At 38.8% G+C, this 26,343-nt stretch overlaps 2 protein-coding genes across 3 annotated transcripts in view; one reads left to right on the top strand and one right to left on the bottom strand.

Annotated features, from left to right (window-relative positions):
- pappaa (pregnancy-associated plasma protein A, pappalysin 1a) overlaps positions 1-20,421 on the top strand; it is an 80,551-nt gene extending 60,130 nt beyond the window's left edge. For both annotated transcript variants that reach the window (XM_063890012.1, XM_063890011.1), the window contains exons 20-22: positions 2,966-3,037; positions 4,320-4,418; positions 14,415-20,421. In XM_063890012.1, coding sequence (XP_063746082.1) covers positions 2,966-3,037; positions 4,320-4,418; positions 14,415-14,519 — 276 coding nt within the window. In that variant the 3' untranslated portion in view covers positions 14,520-20,421. The remainder of the gene's footprint in view (positions 1-2,965; positions 3,038-4,319; positions 4,419-14,414) is intronic.
- A 1,179-nt stretch (positions 20,422-21,600) lies between these two features.
- LOC134868515 (astrotactin-2-like) overlaps positions 21,601-26,343 on the bottom strand; it is a 233,974-nt gene continuing 229,231 nt past the window's right edge. The window contains exon 23 of the mRNA XM_063889717.1: positions 21,601-23,278. Coding sequence (XP_063745787.1) covers positions 23,041-23,278 — 238 coding nt within the window. The 3' untranslated portion in view covers positions 21,601-23,040. The remainder of the gene's footprint in view (positions 23,279-26,343) is intronic.

Raw genomic sequence — 26,343 nt, 5'->3', positions numbered from 1 at the left:
AGTCATCAGGAACATTTATTTTTCTCTGGTTGTGCCTCCAAATGTAAGGGTGTGAGAGAGAGAGAGAGAGAGAGAGAGAGAGAGAGAGAGAGAGAGAGAGAGAGAGAGAGAGAGAGACGCAGACCAGACGGACAGCTCTCGACTAGGCTTCCCTTCCGTGGCACAATTGCATCTTTTCGTAGATGAAATCCGGGGAAATCATGAATATTAATGAGGGGAAACCCGGGGATTATCCAATCACGCTGGTTAGGTCCCTGATCCAATCCAAAAAGGCCAAAATCCACCACATGATTGCATTGCTCGCACTTGCCTGCCGGCTCTCTCACTTTGCGGTCTTTGGGGCTTCGCAGGTTCGCATTGCAGGGAAGGATGTCCATGATCAGGAAATTTAGCTTTTGACTCGAGGCATGTCAAGTCATTACAAGTAAAAGAGGCAAAGTCCGAGTCAAGTCTCGAGTTAATAGTATTCAAGTCCAAGTCGAGTCGTAAGTCATGCCGAATTTGATCAAGTCAAGTCTGAAGTCATTAAAATCATGACTCGAGTCTGACTCGAGTCCAAGTCATGTGACTCGAGTCCACATGTCTGCACAGAACAGTACACCTTGTCCCTATGGTAGTGCCACTGAGAGCCACCCGATCCCCTATGGTGTCATTTGGGATTTTAAAGAGTATTAGACTACACCTACTCTTTTCTAATTCACGCTCCCCTTTTAACTTGATTAATGTTAATGATGTGCAATTTATTTTAAGTGTTTCTGTCAACTTAATTCCCTTTTAGCTGTTGAGTCAGAGAAAGAACTTAGCATCAAGATTTGTAACCAGAGAAGGGAAAGAGATGGCAGAGTAAAGGAACACATTGTATTTTGCACGGTATTTTTTTCCCCTACAACTCCTTTTGTTTTTGTTTCAGTCACACTGAGTCAGCAGCTTTTTTGTGGTTGATATCTACAGAGAGGGGTGGCTTGGGCCACGTGGACATGAAATGATCTGTTTTTCATGGATTTGTGTAATTGATATGATTTGTGCTCAGTGGCAATTCGAGACATGAAGGTAGGCTTTTGGGGGCAGTGGATGGCTAAGGAAAAGTCACAGTTTGGGTGGTGGGGTGATCATTTTTAGACATCCACGAGTGCTAAGAGGTTGGAAAAGGAGGATTTTTTGCTGATATTGTTTGCTTAACCATGTGCACACCAACATACACGCAGCTACATTTTCTTCCAATATTCATTGAAATGATTAGCAGAGAGAAATTTTCCTTATGGCTAAATGTAATTTTTAATGTATTACATTTCGATGCAAAATATCCAAAGGCTAAGTAGAACAGATGCATATGCTATAAGATACAAGGAATGCACAGCGCTGACATAAAAGGGTATTAAGAGACAATAACAGGAGGTTGCTGTGGTGGAAAAAGAAATCAATCACGACGTGCTTACAGTTGTAGTAATAAGTTGGAGTAGACATCATAACATACTTCTAAACTCCCCTCTATGTTGAGATTCTTTATACAGTGTATAAAACTGGATTCATGTCCCCAAGTGCACTTTCTAGTTCTACTTTGCTGAGTTGGAGGTGAGCATTGCCCACCTTAATAAGTGATGTTGATTAATTGCCTTTAAACTAGTTGTATTTTGGTTCTTAGTGTGACCCACTTAGAATTCTCCCTTGCTTCCCTACCTCCACTTCCTTGTCGTCTTTCTTTCTATCCCTCTATGTCTAACAATTCTGCCCCCCCAGCACCCTCCTCCCCCTTTATCAGCAAAATTACCCTGTCGGGCTTGCTGTGGAATTAGTCATTTTCTACATGACATGACCTCGTCTGTGGTGGCGCTGAGATAGGGATCTATTTTTATGTGGTATCAGCGCCCGGGGAGGCTTCAGGGGGTGAGGATCCTATACGTAGTTAGGGGTGAGGCCAGGCCACGATCATGGATTATCATGATTTACGGCCTTGCTGAGTGAGGAAGAAAAGAGTGAGAGAGAGGGGAAGAAAAGGGGTTTCTGGATGACATCATACACTGCAAGGGAAAAATAAGAATAAAAGTACAGTAGTTGCAAAAAGTTTCACCTATAAGACAAAATAAAGTGCTTAATCTTCCATCGTATAGGGACTAGCCATCAACCCCCCCAATACAGAGAAAACGCGCATACACACCACATACCTTCCTATGCAGTACTAGGTTGCAGTAGTAAAACGGTTACACTCGCAGCTCTCAGTTGCTCTCAGATGCTATATTGTTCTTTCTCTCCATCATCAACCCCCAATCTTTCTTTTTTTGCATTGATTTGCTGACTGGACTGAAATGAAAAATACCTTAGTTTGCAGCAACTACAATTTTGGCAGATATTGGGACACAGGGGGTCTGAAAAAATGAACCATCTAAGGTCAGTCAGTCCATTGTGGTGGATGACAGTTTTAATCATGCACACTACTATCCAAGTCTGGGGTCATACTTGTGCTGTAAGCAAAACCCTGCCCAATAAACCCATTTATTGTTCATTTCTGCCCCTACGCCTAATAAAACACACTATTACATCTATATAGGCACACATGCCTGTCCAGAGTCATTTGATCATATGCATTTCCATGTATCTACAGGAAATGCCTACATGAATGCATTTGCACATGATATGCACAGTACGGCCCAAATAAACCCTAAGGACTAAAATATTTTTTCAATGAAGAATGAAGAACACACTGGTAGAACAGGATAGAATTCCACGTAAATATCTCACTTGGGGGAAAAACACTTTTGAGTTTTATCTTTTAAGAATCAACTTCCGCCTGTCCTGAGGTTGAAAAATGTAATGGTAAATGAAGGAGGAATTTACATCGAAAGCTTCCATATGTAACAACTCAGTCTTTTTGATACCCCTTAATGCAGTTATGGTAGTAAAACATCCGAAACCACTCAAAGCAGCGGTATTTCTCAATTATTTACTCAACCTTTATCTTATCTTTCAGAATATAGTCTGTACCATGAGACTCAAATGGTATCCACACCCAGAATTGCTCCACTGCATCAAAGGATGTGAGGTAAGGACTCAAACTTAATAAGATTTGTGTTTATGTCTTTGTTTTTGTGGGGTAATAGTCTCATCTATCATGTTAGACATAAAGACTATTTCTCTCATCTTCCTTGATCTCAAACCTTACCGAGTGATTAGACTTTATCTGATATGATATGTTGCCATATTTCAGTTGAGACGCTTATAGTGGCCAAAATAACAGTTTGCTCTGCTTTGATGGTAAATATACACATTTATTAAAGCATGTGAACAATACCATTGACATGCTTGTCTGTTCAGGCATTTTTCTTTTAAATAGACTCCTCATGGACAATTAAAAAGTGACAACAAGAGGTTAAAAAAGTTTGCTTTTATACAAAAACATTTTCTTTTTAGTACCACTCCAAAGATAGTTTCATTAAACTTCAAGTGGACCATCTATTCACTAATAGATTGGCAAATGCTGGCCATATAATTTATTGTCTTGAAAGAATACCTGTGTTTATAAGTCATTTTACAGGTAGGGCTTTATCAGTGGCTTGCTTTTTTTACAACAGGCTAACAGCTGTTGGGATTAATTAAAAATGCAGTAGTGTTTCACCACACTGCCAGTACCTATCCACATCGTGTTTTTGTATTTTCCGTGGCCAGTTGCTGAGGACAACCTCCTGCACAGAGCGCACAGGTGGTTGTTAGCATCTTTCCACTTAGGCATTTGTTAGCCAGTTATGGGTATCTGGTATCAGAGTAACTGATGCGGCTCATTGACACTCATTAGCTTGCTGTAATCTGATGTTATGAGTGATTTATTACTTCTTACCCCTTGGTAACGTTCTAAATGTCTCTTTCCTCTAAAACTGGACCATCCATGTCTATACAATACAACATGTGAAAGAATTCTACTTCACGTCGTGTAAGAATGATATCATCTACTCAGTTTGTTTAGGCCAATTGGATAACCTGATTGGTAACCCAAGTGGACAGGGTGGGGCCAACCCAGTAAATCACCTTATTGGAGTGTTTTGTGAAGTGAATAGTTTATGGTATTATTACTCAGTTTGATTTACAGGTCTGGACCACTAAGGGCTTAAAAAGTCACATTGAAAGATGAGGGAAATTTAGTGCGTGAGATTCATCAGCAAATTTATCCAGAGACCTCTAAAAGGCCCTGAAAATGCTCAAGACCACAAGAACAAAGGCCATATTTGGTAATTCACCTTTTCTACCATTATGAACCAGTTGAAATGTGGCACTTACATTGTTTGGTGATTTTCACTTAATAACCACTCTTCCTGATCCCTCTGGTATAGCCATTCATGGGCGATAACTACTGTGATGCGGTCAACAACAGAGCCTTCTGTAACTATGATGGAGGAGACTGCTGCCAATCCACAGTCAAGACCAAGAAGGTTAGTGGCATTCTCATAATATACCTCACCCATCACACAAAGAGATGTTGTTGGACACTGAGTCAGTGTTTGTTCCCCAACTGGAGTCACACAAAGCTTACGCATAAATCCCACCTCCCACATGGGATCATCTTCACCTTTCGCTGTGCCTATCCCTCTCAGTCTTCATTTTCTAGTTTCATTCATCCAGTGGAAGATGCAATTATCAAGCTTTGACATTTATAGGAAAATGACCGCTGACACAAGGTAAGTACAGAACAAAAACCCCAAATGAAAATACTGGTGAACCCTGCAGTATTTCACATCATGGAACAGCGCTAAACAGATTCTTCCTTTCTTGCTGTGTCCAACCTTACATTGCTGTTAGATAGATTACTGACACTATATCCAAGTCTGTGGGCGTTTTTAGACTTCATCAATAGTCTTTGTTTTCTGTAAAATGATGTTTCCTGATGTGAATAATGTTGGTATTTGTCCTTGTGTCCCTGGGAAGATTCAATACATTACCCAAAATGTGGAAATATTTTTTAGCACATTCAGCTGAGCAGACACAAATGTGGTCATCCTTATGGTAGTAACACTTATTTCAGGGAGGTGTAGTGGCTCTTTCCAGCTGTCTGCTGGCAGACATTGTAAGTGTATTTTAGCTTCTGTGCAGAGCATCTGCTTCTCTGGCCTGGCCTGTTCCTGTGAATCTGGCGAGGGACTTTAGTCGTACTCCTGGCATATCCATCTGTAAGTCTGGCTGGATTTATATTGCAGTCTATGTGTCTCACTGGCTGTGTCAGTGTGTCTGACTGAAGAGCCTCTTCATTTCCTCTGTGGGAAAAAAGGACATTACAATGCATAACTGGATTGAGGATTTTAGAAATACACAGGTTCAAACAGTTCTAATAAAATAAATTGATTTCTCTGAATTAAATATGTGCAATTCGATTGACATATGAAGAGAACAAATTGTGTCTCAAGTGTTCCTTCGATCTGCCTTGAATAAAAAAGAGGTGTGTCCAATTGTCCTCTGTAGTAATACAATGTGGCACTCATTTAGAGTCACACCCTCAAACGACATGGAAGCAAATAAAAAAGAAGACCATTTGAAGAAAAGAAATGCAGAATTTGCACACAAATATTAAAATAAAAAATAGAAACAAACCCACTAAAATCTAATAAAATAACCTTTGCTTCCAGTGTCCAGTAAAAGCAACATTGTAAGCTTTTGTTTTTTCTGTTGTTTTTAATAATGAAAATGCACACTTTTGAAAGTTTTGGACAATAATTGAATTACTTTTATTTCAATATATTAAACCATACCATATATAATTTATATTATATCATAAAGAGTATTTGATGTTTTATCAATCAAAATAGATTACATGACTTCTGGTGACTGTTTTCTCCCACGATTGTAGGTGAACGGAAATGTAAAGCTTGCCAGATTGATCTTTCAATACTACCAGGATTGTACACTTTTGCGAAATGGCCTGTAAGCTATCACAAATCTTTCAATATGCACAGTATTGACTAGAACACACGCTATTCTTGGCCAGTTGATATTAAAAATATGCAATACACAAAAAAAACAATATTACTCCAACATCTACTATGTGTCCGATAATTTGACAGTTAATTTGTGATGCGAGTAAGTTAAGGACAAGCCAGGTATGTACAGAAGTTTGATCACTTAAAAGGCCAAACAACTACTCTTCATGTATTTGATTGCACTGCACTTCTATGATCATAATAACCCACCTTGAGCTAGAAAAAAGGTGCAGATGATATGTTTTTCTCCTATTCATAACTTCAGTATCAGATGTTGGATATTGTATCCTAAGTTCAATAGCAGCAGGAAAGTCGATGAGTAGACCGCTGGGAAGTGACCTCACTCCTGAAGTGGTTTCGCTGCTGTTGATTGACGCTATCTCATCTCTACATCTTCTGGCCCCAATCCAGTGTGGGGGCTCAGCTAGAACTTGCATAACACACTTTTACTGACAGACCCCAATGGGAGGTTAGCCTCCATTAATTTACTGCAGCAACATGATGTTGAGCTGTGTGAAAGGTGAGCAGGCCATTGGTCTTGTTAGAGTAAGGATTTGTTATGTTGTTCATCAAAGACACTGACATTTTGGTCCACTTCCCAATTTCAGTGCAGACATTGTTCTAATATAAGTTAGTGCTGCTGAAATGAATTTTGTTTAGTTCAATTTAAAAAATAAATATCAGTTTATTGGTCATTATTTTTTGGCTTGCACCTTATTCTTTCTAATGCGCAACCAAACACACATTGAGCAGGGAAAAGTGCATTGCTAACGTCCATTTGCAGGCTCAGGCTGCCAGCTGCTCTCAATCAAACATGGAAACACCACCCCAGTGGCTGAGAGGAAAAGGGGTATTTCTGTTCCGTTTTTCTTCCTTTTAATCATAAAAAAACAGTTGAGATAAATTGAAAAACATGTTGACATTATTTAACTGCGTTAAGGGATGACTGAATGTGATTTCAGTTGGACTTTAATCCTTGTAGAAGAATCTGGACCAGGTTAACTGCTGCTGTATTTCCAAGCCAAGGATGCTACATGCCAATGGTCAATAGTAGTGTCTGCAACACAGGTGTTAGCAGTTTGCTAAAATAATAACTACAGGCAAATGGGGGATCAAATTACCTACTTGGTACTAACTTCTGTCACAGCAGCAAAGACGGATTGGGTGAAGAGAAGTTCAATTCCAACTAATGAAAGATTCAGAGGGCTGTTACAGTAAGGATCATACTGAAGCTTTAGGAAGTTCAGGCTGCTTGTTGAAATTTAGCTTGAAAGTATTTTGCCCTGGCATTATTTAAAGAAAGCAGACTGGCTGGTGTTTTCCACAAATAGGTCCCCTGGAAACTATTTTGGAAAGATACGAAAAATTGCTCTGAAAGAACCAATCATAATTTGATTTATCAGCTGCCAGAAGCAAGGGGTGAGGAACGTAAGTGGATGAGAACCGAAAAGGAAACACTTTGGAATTAGGCTGATATGTGAAATCGATATGGGAACAGAGGAAAGTCAGATGTTTGATATAATCCCTTTTGCCTGTACATTTTTGAGCCTAGTGCCTAATTAATGTGCTTGCTTGCACACACATGTTGCTTTTTGCGTAAATAAAAGTAATTGGTTATAACTCAAATTAACATGAAAGTCAGTTAATTTCTTTTAATCACCCACTTTCAAAATAAATCAGTATTTATGAGCATTTTAGAACTTGGTGTTTAGCATTCACTTAAACATAATTTAGTTGTTCATTGTGTAAGTCAGAGTTTATCCTCATAGCCATCCCTTTTTGATCACAGAAACAGGGTAATTTGCACCTGATTCAGATTTTCCCCAAACTGATCACATGTGTGGAAGAGGGCCAAGGACAAAGGAAAAACCCCTAAAAACAAAACAAAATGACACCATAAATGACCAAAACAATCTGTAACTCATATCAGTGTTTGTCCCTCAACCACAAGGACTTAAGTTGTCTGTGTTAAGTTGTTCCTTAACACAGACACTGTAAACTGTTTCACAGTCGAGGTCATTTGATGTCAACGTTTTTTTTAAGGTCCTAGCATTTATGCAGTATATTTTTGTAAGTTATTATAACCTATTATATAAATATGTTGTATTTTCCAGGTAAAGAGCAGCAAACATGTATGAAATGTCAGTTAATAATTTCATTTATTTGTGTATTACACTATTTTAATTGTTATAGTTTAAAAAGGAACTTATTGAAGTCACATAACTCACTTCACGACCACTAAGCAAAAGGTGGACTCATGTTTGGCCTGATGATGTTTAGTTGTCCCATTTAGCCACATGTTAGCAACAAAAATGTCAACAACTCATTGGGATCCAGGAACGCAAATAGAATGTTAATCACAGATCTTATTATACTAAATGAGACTACTCAAAGTCATTAAACGAAACACTAGTCCATTTAACTAAAAATCGCTTTCACTAAACACATTGGCTTTTAAACCACAGTACCAGAATGTGTTCAGACTTATTCCTGCCACACTCTATTGTATTGGACTGCAATAGTTTTAGCTATTTTAAAGCAATGTTAAACAACAAACCGGCCATGTACCAACTCTCTCATTGTTCCCCCCTTTTTCTTTAATTCACACACACATTCTCATTCAGTCGTTCTCCTGCCCATTCACTATTAATCTCATTCACATATTTTTCAGTTATGCTTACTCACTCCAGTCCCTCTCACACTCTTACAAACACACACAAACATACAGCACATGAACAGACACAGAAGCCACTGGTCGTTCACGAGAGGTCTGGTGACTCAGTGGGAGTCTTGCTCAGTGTTGTTGTTCCCAGTGGGTTGTGACACAACATGTGAGAGGAATACTACCACATAACTCATGCACACACACAGACACGCCTCATTTGTCCTCTGACAACACATTTTGCATCTATCATATGCCTATCATCGTCATGAGTTGCATTTCTTATAGAACACTTTATAGTCAAAAGGTTAAAATCCTTAGCTGCATCAATTATGTCTTTTGTCTTGTGATGGAAAGTATGAAAGACACTGATCTGAACATCTGCTAGCCCCAAGTAGAAGTTGCTACAGTTACTTTTTTACAGCAGTTGCATGACTGTTCATTATTATATTTCCCAACAACGAACGCCATGCTTTTCAAATCTAAAATGATTAAAGGGTCCAATATCAGAATTCATTATTTCTGGAATGTTTTAAATTCCTTCCAGATCCATCAATTGGGCAATTTATACTGTTTCATAACAACCCATCATTGGAGACACTGTGTTATTACCAGCTTCTTAAATGTTCCTTGTTCTTCCTGTCTCTCCTCTTCTGTTTATTCTTTTCAATTAAGAGGTTAATCATGATATAAAAACTGAATAACTGAGAGAAAGAAGAGCAGCATTTTGAAAAAAGTACTCATCTCTTCTTTTACTTTTACTTCCTTTCCCAGCTAATGCTGCTCTCCTCTTTTATTTTGGTAGAGATCAGTGTATTAAGGAGTTCTGGATGACTAGCTAGTATTATTCTACCCCAGGAGATTTGAAGGTGCGAGGACTGCACGTAAGGTCCCCACAGGATCTCCCCTTAATAGCTGCAAGCTGCTTGCTGAATTTGGAGAGGCAGGGAGGAGAGGAGGCAAGGGTATGGAGTGTGCCTCTCTGAATGTTTTCTGAGCAAAACCCTTTTTGTAGCCCCCACCTTAGTTTGGACGGAATTCCTTTCTTGGATGCTGGAAGCACTAAGCAGAGGGCACCGATTATATACTTTTACAGCTTGGCCTCTCTAAAACAACTTTTTCTAAATGTGCCTGTAGGTTTTTCTGTCTGTGTTGGTTGTAGGGTGCTGAGATTTTTCCAAGTCCCGCTTTATAGTGTACAGCTCTCAGTCTGGCACAAGTATGCCTAATATGTGACTTGCCATGTGTCGCAATTGGTGTTTGTGTCTGAGCTGATGGTCCGTGATAGCCACAGCTGACCACTTAACCTCTGTGTCTGATGGTGACTCACATCGATAAAATCACATAACAGGATGCCAAAAGTACATGCCAGCAACAGCTATTTATTTTTTGTATGTGTGAGGGCAACTAAGTTGACTTTTTTCCAGTGGCCAAGTCTCTGCCAGGGCCATTTAAGGGGGAGACATAGGTTGCTTTCTGACCCTTTACTTACTTTAGTTAATTTTTATTTTTATTTGTTCCAACAATTGCAATGGTAATGGCACATATTTCAAAAAGCAGCAGCGTGCCATAGCGTCTTTTATTCCCAAATGTTCTGGTTCTGTGTGGGCTGAGGGTAGCAAAAGCAGGTGGACAAAATGTATCTGAAGGAGGGGGAGAAAGGGTAGTGTGGAGGGAGGTGCAGGGCTTTTCTACACAGCTGAGCAAAGGTAGTTACACAACAGGAGGGACACACTCCTAACAGTTTTAGCGGTTTTGGCTGTTTGCTAATGCCAAGTGCTCGCACCAAATTAAGTTACGTGGTATTTTTGCTCTTATTTGCTGGTTACTTATCCTTATTATATCCATTAAACTCTCTATTTTTGCTGTGTTTCTTTAATTTTCTTCCAATTAAACGTCTGTTCAACTTTTAAAAAATGACCTCTGACCATTGCTATTCTGTCAGATGTCACTGGTTCCAGTGAGAGACTTATTTGAACTCTCAAACTTGAAAATATAGATTTTGGCCCTCCCTTAATTAGCCTGAGCCGAAGTTGTGGCTATCTTCAGGGATAACGGTGTTTCCTTTAATAAGCAAGACTGGAAGACTTTTTTTCCAGTGAGTTATCTAAAAAAGTTATCTAAATTACCTGTTTGCATAAGATTACATTTTTCATTTTAAACATAGATAAGTTGGCAGATGATTTACCTTGTTGTGCTTGCATTAGGTTGATGAATTACTGGCTACTATTAAGTGGTAAGAAGCTCCAAAAACTCCAACTTACATTTAATCATATCTGACTTCACTACAGTATTCTCCTACATAACAAACTACTTCAGAAGTTACTTCACTGCAAGGAATCCATACAGCGTTTTTTGAGGGAATTTGGTCTGACACATTTTCATACATACAGTGTGTTATGCATCTCTAGATCAGCAAGTTCCCCTCTCTCCAGGCCTGTGCCCCTTACACACCTTCTTCTCTTTAAGCATTGGCTGACACGCACATACTGCACACACAGAAATGAGAGGAACTCTGTGTTATTTTGACCTGTTCCTGAGATGGAAGGATGGGGCTCTGACAAGGTCTGCGTTCTTCACAAGGGCTTTCATGTTGCTGTTAGTGGGTGTCCTCCCCCAGCCCTCCTCTAGCCCTGGGACATTAGGCAGCATGAGGGCCCCCAGGCCCACAAGGCCAGCCAGTCCCATTTCCCAGCCACCCTGAGAGAACCCTCAAGTCAGGGCCAGATGTGGCAGCTGGCCCAGCCACCCTGAAGGTCAAGGTCAAACGAAACAATGTCAAATGTGCCACCCACCCTCATTCTCTAGATAGAGAGATAAACAGAGGTGGCCTTGGAAGGGTACTTAGGTGTAGCGGCAAGGGTAGGGACCTGCAAGAGTAGAGTAACAAAGCAAGGTAAAGTAGAAAGACACTCTGAAGGAAACAAGGCAAACATGTGAAACTAAGGGATAGTGTCATTTACTTAAAAAAAACGTCAGGTGGGAACATGGAGCCCCGTCTTCTTGGCTTCAAAATGCCACAGAGGAAACACTGTTCATGCAGCTGTTCTGAAGTGTGTCCGGCCCTCGGCTTGTAAAGTCGTCACGTGTAGGCCTCATTTTCTCAGAGGAGTCTGGGCACTGCCCACCTGGCCCTCACATTAGGAACACCCCCCACACAAACAACTTATTTAATACCCCATTTCAAAGGGGAGCCTGCGTCACTGCTCCTCAGTGACTAGCATACTCCCCCATGTCATTCCCAGGAACTGCTGTCTACAAATCCTTGACTCTCACAAACTATTAGTGGTATTTCCTCTGTGTTGCGTTTACCACGGACTATAACATTCTACAAAGCAAAAAGTGACTAATACCATACCCTTACACAGTTATAGCTTGGTGTGGTGAGTTGCAGGAATGACTCAAAATGATTTTTTTAATGTTTTCTTTCATTTGCAACACAGCAATCTGGAGTTGAATATTATTTGGGGGAAACAGACTTCGAAAGACAGATTGATTATCAGCTCGTCTTTACTTTTCTATACATTTTTAAGTGAATCTTCTATTATTGTACGTTTATAAGGAACTGGTCATTGGTGGTCAGAATATCTTTGTAGTGGATACTTAACCTCAAAGCACAGGAGAATCTCAATCGAAATTACTCTTAAGTGCTCAGCTCCTGATTAAGAAATGTATCTGTATTTTTCTGATGAAATTAGTTAAATTGAAAACAATTAGCCTCAATGGGAAGTAACCTATCACAGCCCAAAATTAGGCTTTCATTAAGATTTATAATAACAAGATGAATTTTGATTTACATGCTTGGTAATTCACTCAGGGAGTGAGTCAGCTTGAAAGTCCTAAATTTGACGTTGATGGATATGCAATAGGGACACTATCGTTATGGATGCATCTTTTAGTGGATGGGAAATTCTCCTTTCTTTCTCATACTAATGCTAATGCATTTAATAATTACCTGTATAACCCTCCCAGATAGTATTAGCTTATGAGACAATTTGTTTGATGGCATTACACTAGTAGTCTGAGTTATTATACAGCAGCTACTTCATATTCAGATAACAACCCCCATGACCCTCCCCTGGAATGGACTCCTCCCACATCCGCCAGACAGCTTTCTCTAATAGCATTGAACTAATAGCTCTCTGGCATGAGGCCCGCTGTCAACCAAGTTGCTGTGTTGGTAACAGTGGCCCAGTATTGTTGGCACATTTACTTTGTATACAGATATCTATTGTGCAAAAAAGGCAATACCACTCAGCTTTAACAAGAAAAAGAGACACCACAGGCCCCCACAAATTGATCTGATAAGCCAACAGAACACAAAAGCAGACATGCCCTTGGTCTTCTGCCCGCCTTGGACCACATGTGTTCCTTGTTTTGCCAGGACACATTTTGTGTACCCAAACAGCTGAAGCAGGCCCCCTGAGAGGAAAGCAGACAAGGCTGCAGCAGCTGGTGCTGGTGACGCATTGCCAACGTTATCCAATGACGTCAAACACCAGGGGCAATGGCCAGTGATCTTCCGGTGCTATTTTCACCTACAGTATAATACTTTGACATCTGACTATCAGGGAAACTGGTAGATCAATTGCTCTGATATTTTGAGATTATGATATATTGTGTGCTTAATACACACAAAATGCAACAAAAAAGTTTTCACTAGGACTTTAGGTAAACAGTTGACTTCAGGACGGTGTCACATATAAATATTATCGATTGCCATTGGATGAGAAATGTCCAATATTTTTTTGTAACTGTGCACTTCCATCATAACTTCTTTTTATCTTTGGTAATTCCAAATTAATGCCAAGTATAAGCACCACTATGAAGCTTTTATTACCTGACAGTTTAGCTTTCAGTTTTGGAACACTGTGTTCACAAAGTTTGTGAACCCATTACAAATGAGACAAACTGCCTAATGAAAAACATGGCAATTTACTTTCCAACCTGTTTGAAATTTGCAAAAATCTGGTGTACATCAACTACAAGGAGAGCGAAAAAGAAAAGGAACATGCGTGTGTGTGTGTGTGTGTGTGTGTGTGTGTGTGTGTGTGTGTGTGTGTGTGTGTGTGTGTGTGTGTGTGTGTGTGTGTGTGTGTGTGTGTGTGTGTGTGTGTGTGTGTGTGTGTGTGTGTGTGTGTGTGTGTGTGTTTGTGTGTGTGTATGTGTGCATGTTGCAGGGGGGAAATCTGACATATCAACAAAGTTAGGTGAAGTGCAGGTCCCATGAAACATATTATATGGTTAAAACATTATTGAATTATCTCATACATTGATCACATGGCAGTTTGGGACATTGAGAGCACTAATCGAGACTTGGCCCAGTTACCTCATTTGTAAAAAAGTATAGATTTTATGAGGCTGTCATCCCAAGACAAATGACAGAATCTTAATTTTAACAAGAGCCCATAAAATAAAAATATTGATGTTCATGTGACAAAGGTCTTTCATGGTTGTATTATTTATGATGGGAACAAATAAAGAAGTCAAGTGACGTTAATATGGAGTAACAAAATCCATAGACATTGATGGATGAGTAAACAATATTTTGGACCAACAAGGGAGGCCGCTATACACAGCAATTTTGACAATGTTGTTTTCTCAATATTACGATCTAACCTTAACCAGCTATTTTTGTGACATGATAACACATTTCCCCAACCTTAATTTTCCAATACCATGACCTTCCCCAAAGAATAACCACTTTATTTTTGTAGTTTTACCACTCCAATGGAAGATCAGAAATGTTTTTAATTTCTTTAAATGACACATTTTTGATTTTCTCTCCCACTCAGGTGATTCCATTCCCCATGTCCTGTGACATTCGGGATGAGTGCTCCTGTCGGGATCTGAATGCTATAGAGAACAGAAAGGAGGAACATGTGCATTCTCTGGGGTGACCAACCTGAGCAGGAAACTCTGTTCAACAACGGACCCTTGCTGCAACACAACACAGCCAGAGTGGCCGAGGCAGACCCCTCCTTCATCCTTCTCTCAGCCTCCAATTTCCTGCACATGCTGCTTAACAGGCATACCTCTCCATCCATACCGCAACCCCAACCAGCTGAAATGCCTCCTCCACATCACAGAAAGATCAAGAATAGAGGATGGGAATCATGAGACTCCACAGAAACTTCATTTCTCAGCTTAAAGGAAAGTAACACTGCTATATCATCATTAAAAAAAACATATGCAGCAAGGAGAAAAAAAAACATGAAACAAACTTTTTTGAAAGAAGAAGAAAAAAAAAAAACCTAAAGAAAAATGTAACCAAGCCTAGGTAGCATGCCTTTTGTTCAGTTTTGTGCTGGCTTCAGTGTCTATTTTAGTGACCTTGCTTTACAATCACATGATTGAACCAAAGGTAAATCAAAATGTGCAAGTGAGGGATTGTATGGATGTTGGCTACCTGTTTTGCAAATATGAAGGAAATCAAAAAGACAAATGTTAAAAAAATATTCCTCAGACCTTTACAGGCAAGTTCAACACCTTTTCGGAGGGGCTAGAAGTTTGTGCGTATATCATTCCTGGTTTCCAACTGGTCAGTCACTTGGTATCAACATGTCCTTTACAGTAAAGTGTCTTTCTTTACAGTAGAGGCTATAGAGGTTATTCCTAGCTTGGTGGGGAATGAGACAGCCATATTATTGAGTTTCAAGCCACATATTCAACACAAAAGCCAGAATAAAAGGCACAAACACACACACAAAAAATGCCAACTTATTGTTGAACAACAACACAAATTATTTCCTACCACAATTTTATATTTAGGGTAAAATCCTGAATGCATAATTAAAACATTTTTAGCATGGCTTCTGCTACTGTGTTTGCTGCTACTTCCCATTTTCACATCATAATAACTAATGGGGTTAGACAGCATTGTCTCCCTTGCTGCTTACAGTACCTCTTTATAGCATTCATTAACACGTGCATGTCAGTCCATGATACTTTCATAGAATACATGTTGACAACACCACATGAAATGCACTAAGAACTTTAAAAAACCCCAGAACCTCACTTGTCATTTCCTTTTAACCCAAGCGTCCCAAGATAAATACCACATACATTGAACACGACTTAAAGAATGTCATCGTTAACACCTCACTTCGGGTTGGGTTGATTCTAGTTTCAGTTTTAACTCCTCCCTCATGGCACTTGATTAGAACTTTGTGACCTCACGTGCCAAATCAAAAATGTTTTAACTGAAGACAGAATCATCCCAGCCTGTTTGGAATGTAGTCAATGCTTGTCAGAAGTCTATAGCCTTTTTGATCACACAGTACTGCACAGCACATTCACACACAAGGAAGAACTAAAGGGCTGGAAATAGGTCCTGGCTCTTAGTGAGAATGAGTATAGGTGGAAGGAGACGTCTTCTGACATTCAAACACATACACACATATTTCTCATTCTCTCCCCTCCCAGTAGTGTTTGACTCTCAGCAGTAGTTATGCAGGCAACAATGCAATTCATGAAAATGACATTTGGATGTATATGTCAACACAGCATTTACAGTCACAATATGATCAAAGGTCCCTAAGATTCTCTGCTGGGTCCAGTGTTTAAGTAATTAAGTTAAACGTAACGTTTGTCTCTGCAGTAGGCACACTCTGTTGTTCTGATCAGGACTTTTCAGTATTGTGAACTCAGTCCGTCCCCACCAATTAACTTTAATAGATCATGTGGCTGCTACAATGGCCTTGTATTTTGTTATTCCTCATTCCAGACACATAAAGGCTACACTAGTTTTTTTTCATGCACATTTGATAATGAAGGCTGCTTGGCATATTGGTCCACATTTTGCTGCTCTTATTAGGCTGCAACCATTGTCAGGGTTACATTCAGCATGATTGTGACTTTTCATTTCATTTGGGCCAATGGCACAGTCCCTGTGACTCATAATAGGCTGCTATAGCATTTCAAATCATCCTCATAAATCATTTTAGACAAAAAAATGTACAAGTGACAATGTAAACCAGATTTCATGTCATTTTGAAACCAATGTAGTTAAGAACCAAGAAAATACCACCAAATGCAGCAAAAGTGTGAAGGTATTATTTTCCACCAAATACAAAGAAAATAAACAAAAATATCGTGTAAATATAACTATATGTTGTTGATTGACAGGAGGGTAGACAAATGTTTTTTTTTTAATGTTTTCATGTATTTCATTTTTACAAAATGTCATATTTAATCAGTGTTTGTATTATTGACCTCAGTTACTGCACTTTTTTAGTTTCTATGTAAGAAGAAAAAATATATCTTTCGAAAATGTTTAGAAGCTGCTATTGTCAGAATGGTGATCTGAAACAAACTGTATGTTATGGTTTTCTGTCTTTTGACTCCCTGTGTTGCTATTAGCTTTCCTGTCATTCGTTTTTGTTTTTGTTTATCTGATTATAGATGCTCCTCTCCAAACTAAACTCACTTTGCAGTAGAGGTTCTAAATGAAGTAGGGAGGTTTTGTCACTACAAACTATGTTTCCATCCATCCATCCAACCCTCCATCCAGACATGAAGGCCCAACCCCACTAAAAAAAACATAAAATACAAAAATATATATATGAAATAGGGAAAATATTAACACATTAAGTTTAGAAGGTTATTTATGGTTTAGCTAGACCTAAAATTAGTTTGCCGTTTGTTTTTCCCTTATAAGTGTGTGTGTGTGTGTGTGTGTGTAGTACATCATCTTATGTTGAAAGTGTACATTTTGGCAGAGAAACCAAGTGATGTCAAAGGGGAAGGAAAAGCTTAAATGAAGGATTTCCCATCATAAATAGACAGTGTAACTTTTATGAAATATGAAACTTTCTAAAGACATTGTAAATGCTACATCGTCTACTAAGCTTGCATTTAACACTTTATATCTAAACATACAGTATATAGCCTTGGTCAAATAAAATAAAAGATGTATTATGTTGATATTATCAACTTATATGTAATACTAGTACTCCGGATACTGCTGCGTTACATAAAACCATTAAAAGTGGGGAGAGACCACCACACCTGCAATCACCACACCATGCCAATGACATGCAGCACATGCATACAGTGGTTCATTAACGGCCTCCATTGTAACCTTGTAAATGGATGAATCTGAAACGTCACTTTGGATCATTCCCTTCATCTTATAATCGTAGTTAACAACCTGTTCTTGCATCTACATACTTTGACTAACTAAGAAATATCCTCCTCAACAATTGCTTGTATCATTAGTCAATGTCTGGATACCAAAACAACTGATTGTTATCACGATCAAAACAGCTACAGAATGTGACTGCATATCAACTTGAACAATTATATTCTTAATAATGCAGAAGGTACCCTTAAGCCATAGCTAACCAAGATATTCATGGAAGGAAGTAAAAGATTACGCATTGGATGAGGACATCACCTCTCTACTGTAGTCATCACAGGATCCCTTGCTGTACCTCATGCCTGTAATGTTTGCTGCTTCTATATTTTTGGTATTTTAGTGACATTTTTTGCGTCTCATTACAATGGTGTACATAGTAGAACTATTTATTGAGAGTGTTATACTTTTTTAAGTTATATTTAATGTCCATGTAAGTTATTTTTTACGTTGTGCTTATAAATAGACACATTATCGGTTGTGGGTCAAAACTGTCAATTTGCCTCTGTCATCCCGCTCTGTTGTGATCATTGCTGTCAAGCATTGATCAGATATACATACCCCTTCAGGCTCGTGACCACAAAACATTCTGTCTCACTGGTCATTAGGTTTAGATGAAATCTGCTTGCATCCAATGAGCATTCACCACATGTTTTATGTTCCTGAGTGCAGTGTATGTTATTTTCCTTTTAAACCAGAATGTAAATTTTCTTTTCTTTTTCTTTATCTACTTATTTTTTGAAATACACACATTAGCCATACGTACACAAGTGGTGTAAAAAGAACCAATTATATAATGGTCAAATACATAAATCCATAATATAGCAAATAATGTTTCAAGGGACAAATCTAAGGAACAAGGAAGAACATTCAGAGCCAGAAGAGGACAGTAGAAATGACAAAGAGAGGGGAAAAAACTGAAGGAAAGGAAGGAATGGAGGGGAGAAGGCAGCCGATGGTGCCCCAGAGAGTGTTCTTGGATGGCAGGAAAAGTAGAAGGTGGGCATGGAGAGAGGTAGGGATGTGTGGGCTTCTTTTCCTGGCCTGTCTAGCTATTTGTCCAGGTGTGAAAATGTGTACTCACAGAGGCTGCCCCTGGGCCAGGGGTGGCGGGCGCTGACTGGCAACAAGCCAAGGCCAATGAGTCAGAGTTTCTCCTGGGGGTGGCAGCCATCCCTTTCTGGGACTCCTAACACCCTTTCCCTCACCACTCCACCTCCCGACTCCTCAACACACTGCCTCATCTGTCACTGTCAGGTATGCCTGCGCAGGTCTGCCAGGGTCACGCTGGCCCTGTGAAAATCAGAGAGGATGTTTGCCCAGCTTACAGAGCCTTTTGAAGTTAGGCTGAAGGACCACAGTTTTCCTCAGCTAGAGCATATGCTTATCACATAATATGATTTGTATAGCAGTCTTTTTTTGACAGGCTTTGATACCTCTCCACATTTCTCACCAACAGTCAGTCCTTTGTTTCTAATTTAACACCGGGATGTTGTATTGCTCGTCTAAAAATGGCAGAAGCTTTGTAGTGTCTAAGTAATTACAAAGTGTTGGGGAGTGTATGAAAGAGTGTCTGAAGTCCTAATATTTTTGCTCACATTGTGGAGAAAAATACTGATGTGCCATCTTGTTGTAAGACATTTTCTTTGTGTATTGTAACACATCAAGTACCTCTCACAGGCCTCTGGTTATAGAATGGTCCACTTATGTATGTTTCCGAATCCCTCAATAAATTAAAAAAAAAGGTAAATTGTCCTTTTTCTAAATGGAAAGTACAAAAAAAGTGTATTTACATATTACGTGGATATCTAGTGGTATTACTGCGATGTTTCGTACCTGATTGCTCAACAAATATATTTTAAGATGTAAATAATATTATATGATGATTGTATTTGCAAACCATGTACTAACTGTTTGAGAATAGCTCTTGGATTGATTTTTATCATAACTATTATACAAAGAAATGAACCGTGAATATGTTGTGCATTGTGTCAAAGTATCACCTGCAAGACAGAAAAAAGAAAAAAAAGACCTGTGATGCTTTACCACACCACTCGCTGTCAGCATTTATTTGTTCATAATGGCTTAGTACAAGCACTGTTGTCAGTTGTCTAAACCATGAATTTATCCATTGAGTCATGCAATATTTATTTGTTGTCAAGATGAATAAAATCATAATGGTAATTTCTGGGTCTTAGGAGTCTGTTGAAATTGATCTTTATAATCAAACTGGCTGATCTTTGTTATGCAATGAGAAGTTCATTTTCAATTTGTCTTCAAACAGCTTTCATTTCAAACTCCATACTGTATTTCTTCCAGTCTTATCCCAATGCCTTTGTGTTTGCTGAGAGTTTCACCAACACTGTAAAGGTAGCCATCGGACTCAGAAGTCCATCCCTCCCTCTGATGGCCTCCTCTCTCTTTGGTTCTTACACAGTATGCACTTTTTCAGGCACATATACAACAGATTGGACTTTTATGTTTCAGTTTATGTTTCTCTCTGTTTTCACAGTTGCAATTATATATATTTTTGGTGCTCTGGTACATGGCAAAACATGTCTGATGTGTACTATATTTTCATAAGGAAGAGTCATAAAGATGAGTATGATGTTCATTTTGCTGTCATTTATTGTGTAGAAATAAAACACTGGTTAAAGTGAACATAACCTTGATGAGTGTTGTCAGTTATTTGCCAGTTAGTTTGTATTATCATCCATTGTGTCCAAGTTAATTTGTTGTATGCTTTACAGTATACTGTAGTTTTTAACTATTTTGTGCCTCTTAAGAATATCTATCTACTACAGGGGAGTAAGTAGACAATATAAATGAACTGACCTTTTTTAAAATGCAAAAATTGCTCAGTTGGTTTAAAAAGAAGAGCTCATTCTTTAAGCCTCCATTGATACATTGGCATTGAAATTTGACTGCTGTTCCTGGCACACCAATGACGTTAATGGCATAATTTGTGAGAATGAACATCAAACTACTGATTTTGAAAGTGCAGTTAATGTTGCATGACTGGAAAGAAACTGGATCTGAGCTTAAAGGAATAGTTTGTTGAGGGAGCTGGAAAAAGAAAATGCTTCCCAGCAGCTCACATGCAGAGAAGCATAGCCACCTTTAGTTAATGATATCAATTAGTGTAATTCATAGGGGATGGCTGTCTATTAGTTCAGTGACTGATTTCCTCCCCCGGTAAACGTAAATATTTTTCAGCTGGATCATCTGGTAAATTGGGTAAATCCTGGGAAATCACACAATTACACTGCATTCTGCAATTGCTGAATACAATCAGATAACAGTTGTTCTTATCTGAGACTTATTTTGCCATCAAGCAAATTCATTCTGATCCAAATATTGCTGTGATATAGTGCAATATGTGTGCTGCTTGTTCAGGCAGCGCACATGAGTCATGTGCACCATATCAGCTGATCAGCATGTCAGTCATAATTTAGACCCCTTAACAAGACAGATCGTTGAAGTCAACACCAGATTATTCTCTATACTGCTGCATGTTGGTGTTGTATTGCAAAAGTGTTGGCGCTATGTACCACTTATGGTAATCCATCAGATAGTTTAATTATCTTATAAATATATCAATTAAACAACCAAAATCAGTGGCTTCCAAAATACACACCTTTTTCAACACAATATATGATGTTGTATACATAGTTCACATACTATTCTATTCTTTTATTTTTACTGACAAACTTTAATATCACCTTAAAAACACAAATTGTCATACTGAACGATGACCTTTTTTGGATATATTAGACAAACCTTTTTTGCATTTAGTGATATTCATGAAAATGTGGAAAGATGTCTTGATCGCACTCGATCCACGCTTGACACTGATCAAAATAATAGTTTTACTCTATTGTGGGGATGAAAGGAAAGTATTCTGATTCAATATACATTTTTAATATATATTACATTCTTCAGAAAAACACAATCAAAGCCACATAATAATACAGATGTCTTTTTTTACAATTCAAAATGTACACTATAATACTTTATTATTACAATTTATATAACATGAGATGTAAATATTGAAAAAAGGCATTGTTTATCTTAATTAAAACAATATCCATGGCTTTGAAGATATGACATTGGACTGAAATATAAGAGGAATAAATGGACCAAAGACAATAGTACTACACTACAATAGAAGTGTAATTCCTTACATTTTAGAGTTTGTTCAACACAAACTTTTGGGCGCCTAAAAGTCTTTGTGATCTTCTGTGATCTCGCAGAAATCATAAAGTCTTACCATAGCAACCGATTGATTTCTATGCAGTATTTTTACTGTTGTTCTATTTAGTTATAATACCCACAAATTATCTGAAACATTAACTTCAGCGTGGAAATTGCATTGTATATTTTGTTTAGAGTGCATAATCCACTTTCTTCATGTTTGTTTCTAGTCTATGAAAACATGTAATAATTTAATTGTCCATAGTGTTTATTTTCGGAACTGTAGTATTAATAATATAGGTAATGACAAATAATGTCCTGATTTCTGGATTAAAGGTGCTAAATAAAATACCTATAAATGAATATGATTTTCAAATGCCACCCTCCATGTCTTTGCATAATTTAAACAGGCTCATAGTAGCCTATTGATCAATCCAGTTTCGACACAAAGCCTTGCTATTTCAATTGAATCTATCAAAAGTAAAACAAGACTTACAACATAGTTTCTCACTTACTTATTTCACATTCATAAACAAAAGCTTTATTTTCTTAACTAACGGGAACTCGAAAATAAGAAAGTGATTTTCAAATGGCTTTAACACATTTCAGTTTCTCCTTTCAAATTAGGATAGTAAAGGCAAATAAGTTATGCTTATATATATTTTTTTTCTTACATTTTTCTCTCCCAGAAAGCTTCAAAGCACCAAAAAGGAACTACAATATTACATTCAAAGTATTTAAGCCAACCAGTTTTTCTCTTGGCTGAAATATATTTTACATGTTCAGACTACAGTTTCTCATTGATATGTGCGATCACTGCTATTTTGCAGTTGAGAAATATTTTCACTCCAGGTCTTTTTTTATCCTCAGTCTTCTTTTAAAAGTAAGCCACATGAAAATGTTTTTGTTGTAGCTTTAACACAATGTCCAGTGAATTCTGAGGTTTTTTTGGGCTCTCATGGTTTTGCAAAATCCATCAGTCCCGCGAGAGACGACTGCTGCAGACTGGGTGACGAGTTGCATCCATTTTTGACGTCATTTTGCAGGAAAAACAAACAAAGATGCACCACCGCCTTCTATAAACTCCTGTCTCATCGGAGTTTGGTGTTGCTGTATGTGTTACGTTGCACAGATATTAACTTTTCCATGCATGAAGTGCGACTTTCATGTAAAGAGCCAGCCCACGTGTTACTGGGAGGTCGGCCCTCTTCACTCCTGCAGTAGAAATACGCCATGGTGTCTGTGCGGCTCCGGATGTGGGTGATGCGCAGGAGTGACTGGCAGTAGTTGCTAATCTTCTCCACCCTATGAAGTATCAGGTTGGCTTTTCTATTAAAGGAGAAGACAAGAAAAAAAACATCTTCGATCAACATCATCACACATATAATAATTTTGAAAACCATTACATCTCAAGTTTTATATGATATCGTAATTGAGAAAGACAAAAAAAAAAAAACACAGATACACTGCCCGGCCAAAAAAAAGGTCACAAGCCTGTGGGGGGGCAGTGTTATGATCTGGGGTTGCTGCAGTTGGTCTGGTCTAGGTTAAGCAATGTTATGTGCCCAAAGAATGAGGTCAGCTGACTACCTGAATATACTGAATGACCAGGTTATTCCATCAATGGATTTTTTCTTCCCTGATGGCACGGGCATGTTTCAAGACGACAATGCCAGGATCCATCGGGTTCAGATTGTGAAAGAGTGGTTCAGGGAGCATGAGACATCACTTTCACACATGGATTGGCCACGACAGAGTCCAGACCTGAACCCGATTGAGAATCTTTGGGATGTGCTGGAGAAGACTTTGCGCAGTGGCCCGGATCTCCCGTCATCAATACAAGGTCTTGGTGAAAAATGTATGCAAGACAGAAATACATGTTGTGACATTGCAGAAGCTTGTGGAAACGATGCCGTAATCAAAGCTAAAGGCTGTCCAATGAATATTAGATTGAATTAGAGACCTTTTTTTTTGGCCAGGCAGTGTGTTTGTACAATTATATAACTTTAAGCAAGATTACTGGATGCCGGATTACTTTAATGATTGAGAGTCGTTTCAAATATGGAGCAGATTTTAAAACTTGAAAACATAAAAGTGGTTAAGATACACAAAACTTTGGAAATGTGAGCGGAGTTGTCTGTTTGTTTGTAAGCGGTGTGCTCTGCTGGAAAAAAAAGGGGGTCCTGCAAAAGTCAACAAAGAAGAACAAAATGGAGAGAGAGAGAAAGAAAGAAAAAGAACAAATATCACACTGTTCTTTCATTTGCACCCTCACTGACTTTACACGAAAGCACAGCTTTAAGTGTTACCAGGATTGAAAGGATTGCAAAAGTGTCTCTCCTTTATTTCTGATGGGACTGCCAGTCTGGGTCAAAACCCACACATGCAAATGCATTTTGAATTTTCGGGTACTGATTCTGTTGAACACTACACCAGGTTTGAATTTGGTCTCTAGGATCAGAGCTGCTGTGCAAAACATGAATGAGCCATATGTCAAGTCACACACACACACACACACACACACACACACACACACACACACACACACACACACACACACACACACACACACACACACACACACACACACACACACACACACACACACACACACACACACACACACACACACACACACACACACACACACACACACACACACACACACACACACACACTCCATGCTCATTTATTACCGACAGTAAAAGTATTCAAGGTTGTTCAGCTAATTTCAACACAAACATGAGCAAAATACACACAAAGAAGGACACAATTCCCTTGTTTTGAAAGCCGTGGCTGCTGAGCATCAACATCTGTCTTTAGTTAAGCAAGCAGTACAGACATCCTTTTTACTTATTTGCCGAAAAGAGGGTGAAACATTTTCTCATTTCCCTTAAATTCTTACGTCCGAAAAACAGATTACCCAACAGATGGACAAATACAACAAATGCAATGCCATTTCTGATGAGATCCAAAGAAGTTAACAAAAAATAAAACAAAAAAGGAAAGTGTAACTTTTCAGGTTGCAAAGACACAAACAAAGCTTAGTGGAAACAAAGCTTAGAACTTTAACTTCATTAAACTAAGAGGGCAATGGGAAAGCACATACAAAAACAACTACAGTATAGCAGCAACAACAACTATTTGCTATGTCAATGAAGAAATGTTGTCTTGAGCAGATAATGGAGTTACACAATTTGCATTGGTACCAGTCAACATGTCCTGCCTTATTGTCCCACTGGCTAATCACTGCTGCTCTCCTCTGCGCTCTCATGGCTGTTATTGCAATACCATCTTTCCAATCAACAGTGGCATGACAGTGTCAACATGAAGGCATAACGCCCCTCCTCAGTTCCCCCCAACATTAGCTCTGCTGCTGTTGTCAGCACTGCCAGCACTGTTAACACTGTTAACACCTTGTGCATGAGCCTACGCCTCCATGTTTGATCGCGACATCAGTGGTATAAGCGTTGCGCGGCCAAAACTTAAAGTGTCTTTAAACAACAATGTGAAAATGCATTGTTCAGATGTGGCTGTTTGACATAATTTCATAAAAATAAGGGAAGTGGTTTTTCTGGTTTCCTGTCGACATACAGACAAACAAACCTTGACGAGACTGATGTGCAGAAATATAAAAGTACATTGCAGTACAAGATAATAGTGGTGTTTAAATGGAAGATAAAAAAAAACAGTAACCATATATCACAGCATGTCCACAGAATAATATAATTATGAAAATAACTAGTGTTCAGATGCTACAATGCTGCTGGACATTTGGGGTTACTGGGATTCTCAGCTCCTGAGGAGAGCTGACTTTGCTTACGTTTCACTTGGCTATTCTGCTACCTTTTAAAAGGCACCACCAATAGAGCTTGCTTGTAAATTACCACAACGAGGCTTAACCCTGCCAACTTGAGGCAGTAAATAATCTGTGCTCGCTCATCCAAAAGCCCCCCCCTTCCTGCTTCCTCATTGCTGCCCACACACAAACACAATATCTGACCACCCCAATCCCCATATTATGTCCCAATGGCCAACCCATACCTCCCACCCCCCTTCACCAATCAGAGAGAGGCATAATCTTTCTACAGACCAAAGTTATTCCACAATTATTATATTATTTATGGCTTGAAAGGAGTGCTTCCAGGCAGTGGGGGTGGACAAACCTAAACATTGGACCGTAACTTAAGAACCCATGTTGCTATCATCATCGGGCTGGACCACTTGTCCGACTTTCAGAAATTATTTTTTTTAAGTATTGTTTATGCTTTCTACTTCACAGTTTAGTTAGTCAGTGAGCTTCTCTTCCTCTCCTTATTGTTGTAAGGTGTAAGTATCAGTTCATACGGCAAACTATCAATGGGGGTGTCCCTGTTAAGAGGATGTCATGTTGG

This window comes from Eleginops maclovinus, chromosome 8 (assembly GCF_036324505.1).
Source record: "Eleginops maclovinus isolate JMC-PN-2008 ecotype Puerto Natales chromosome 8, JC_Emac_rtc_rv5, whole genome shotgun sequence".
Lineage (NCBI taxonomy): Eukaryota > Metazoa > Chordata > Actinopteri > Perciformes > Eleginopidae > Eleginops > Eleginops maclovinus.
This window is presented reverse-complemented; position numbering and strand designations above follow the sequence as displayed.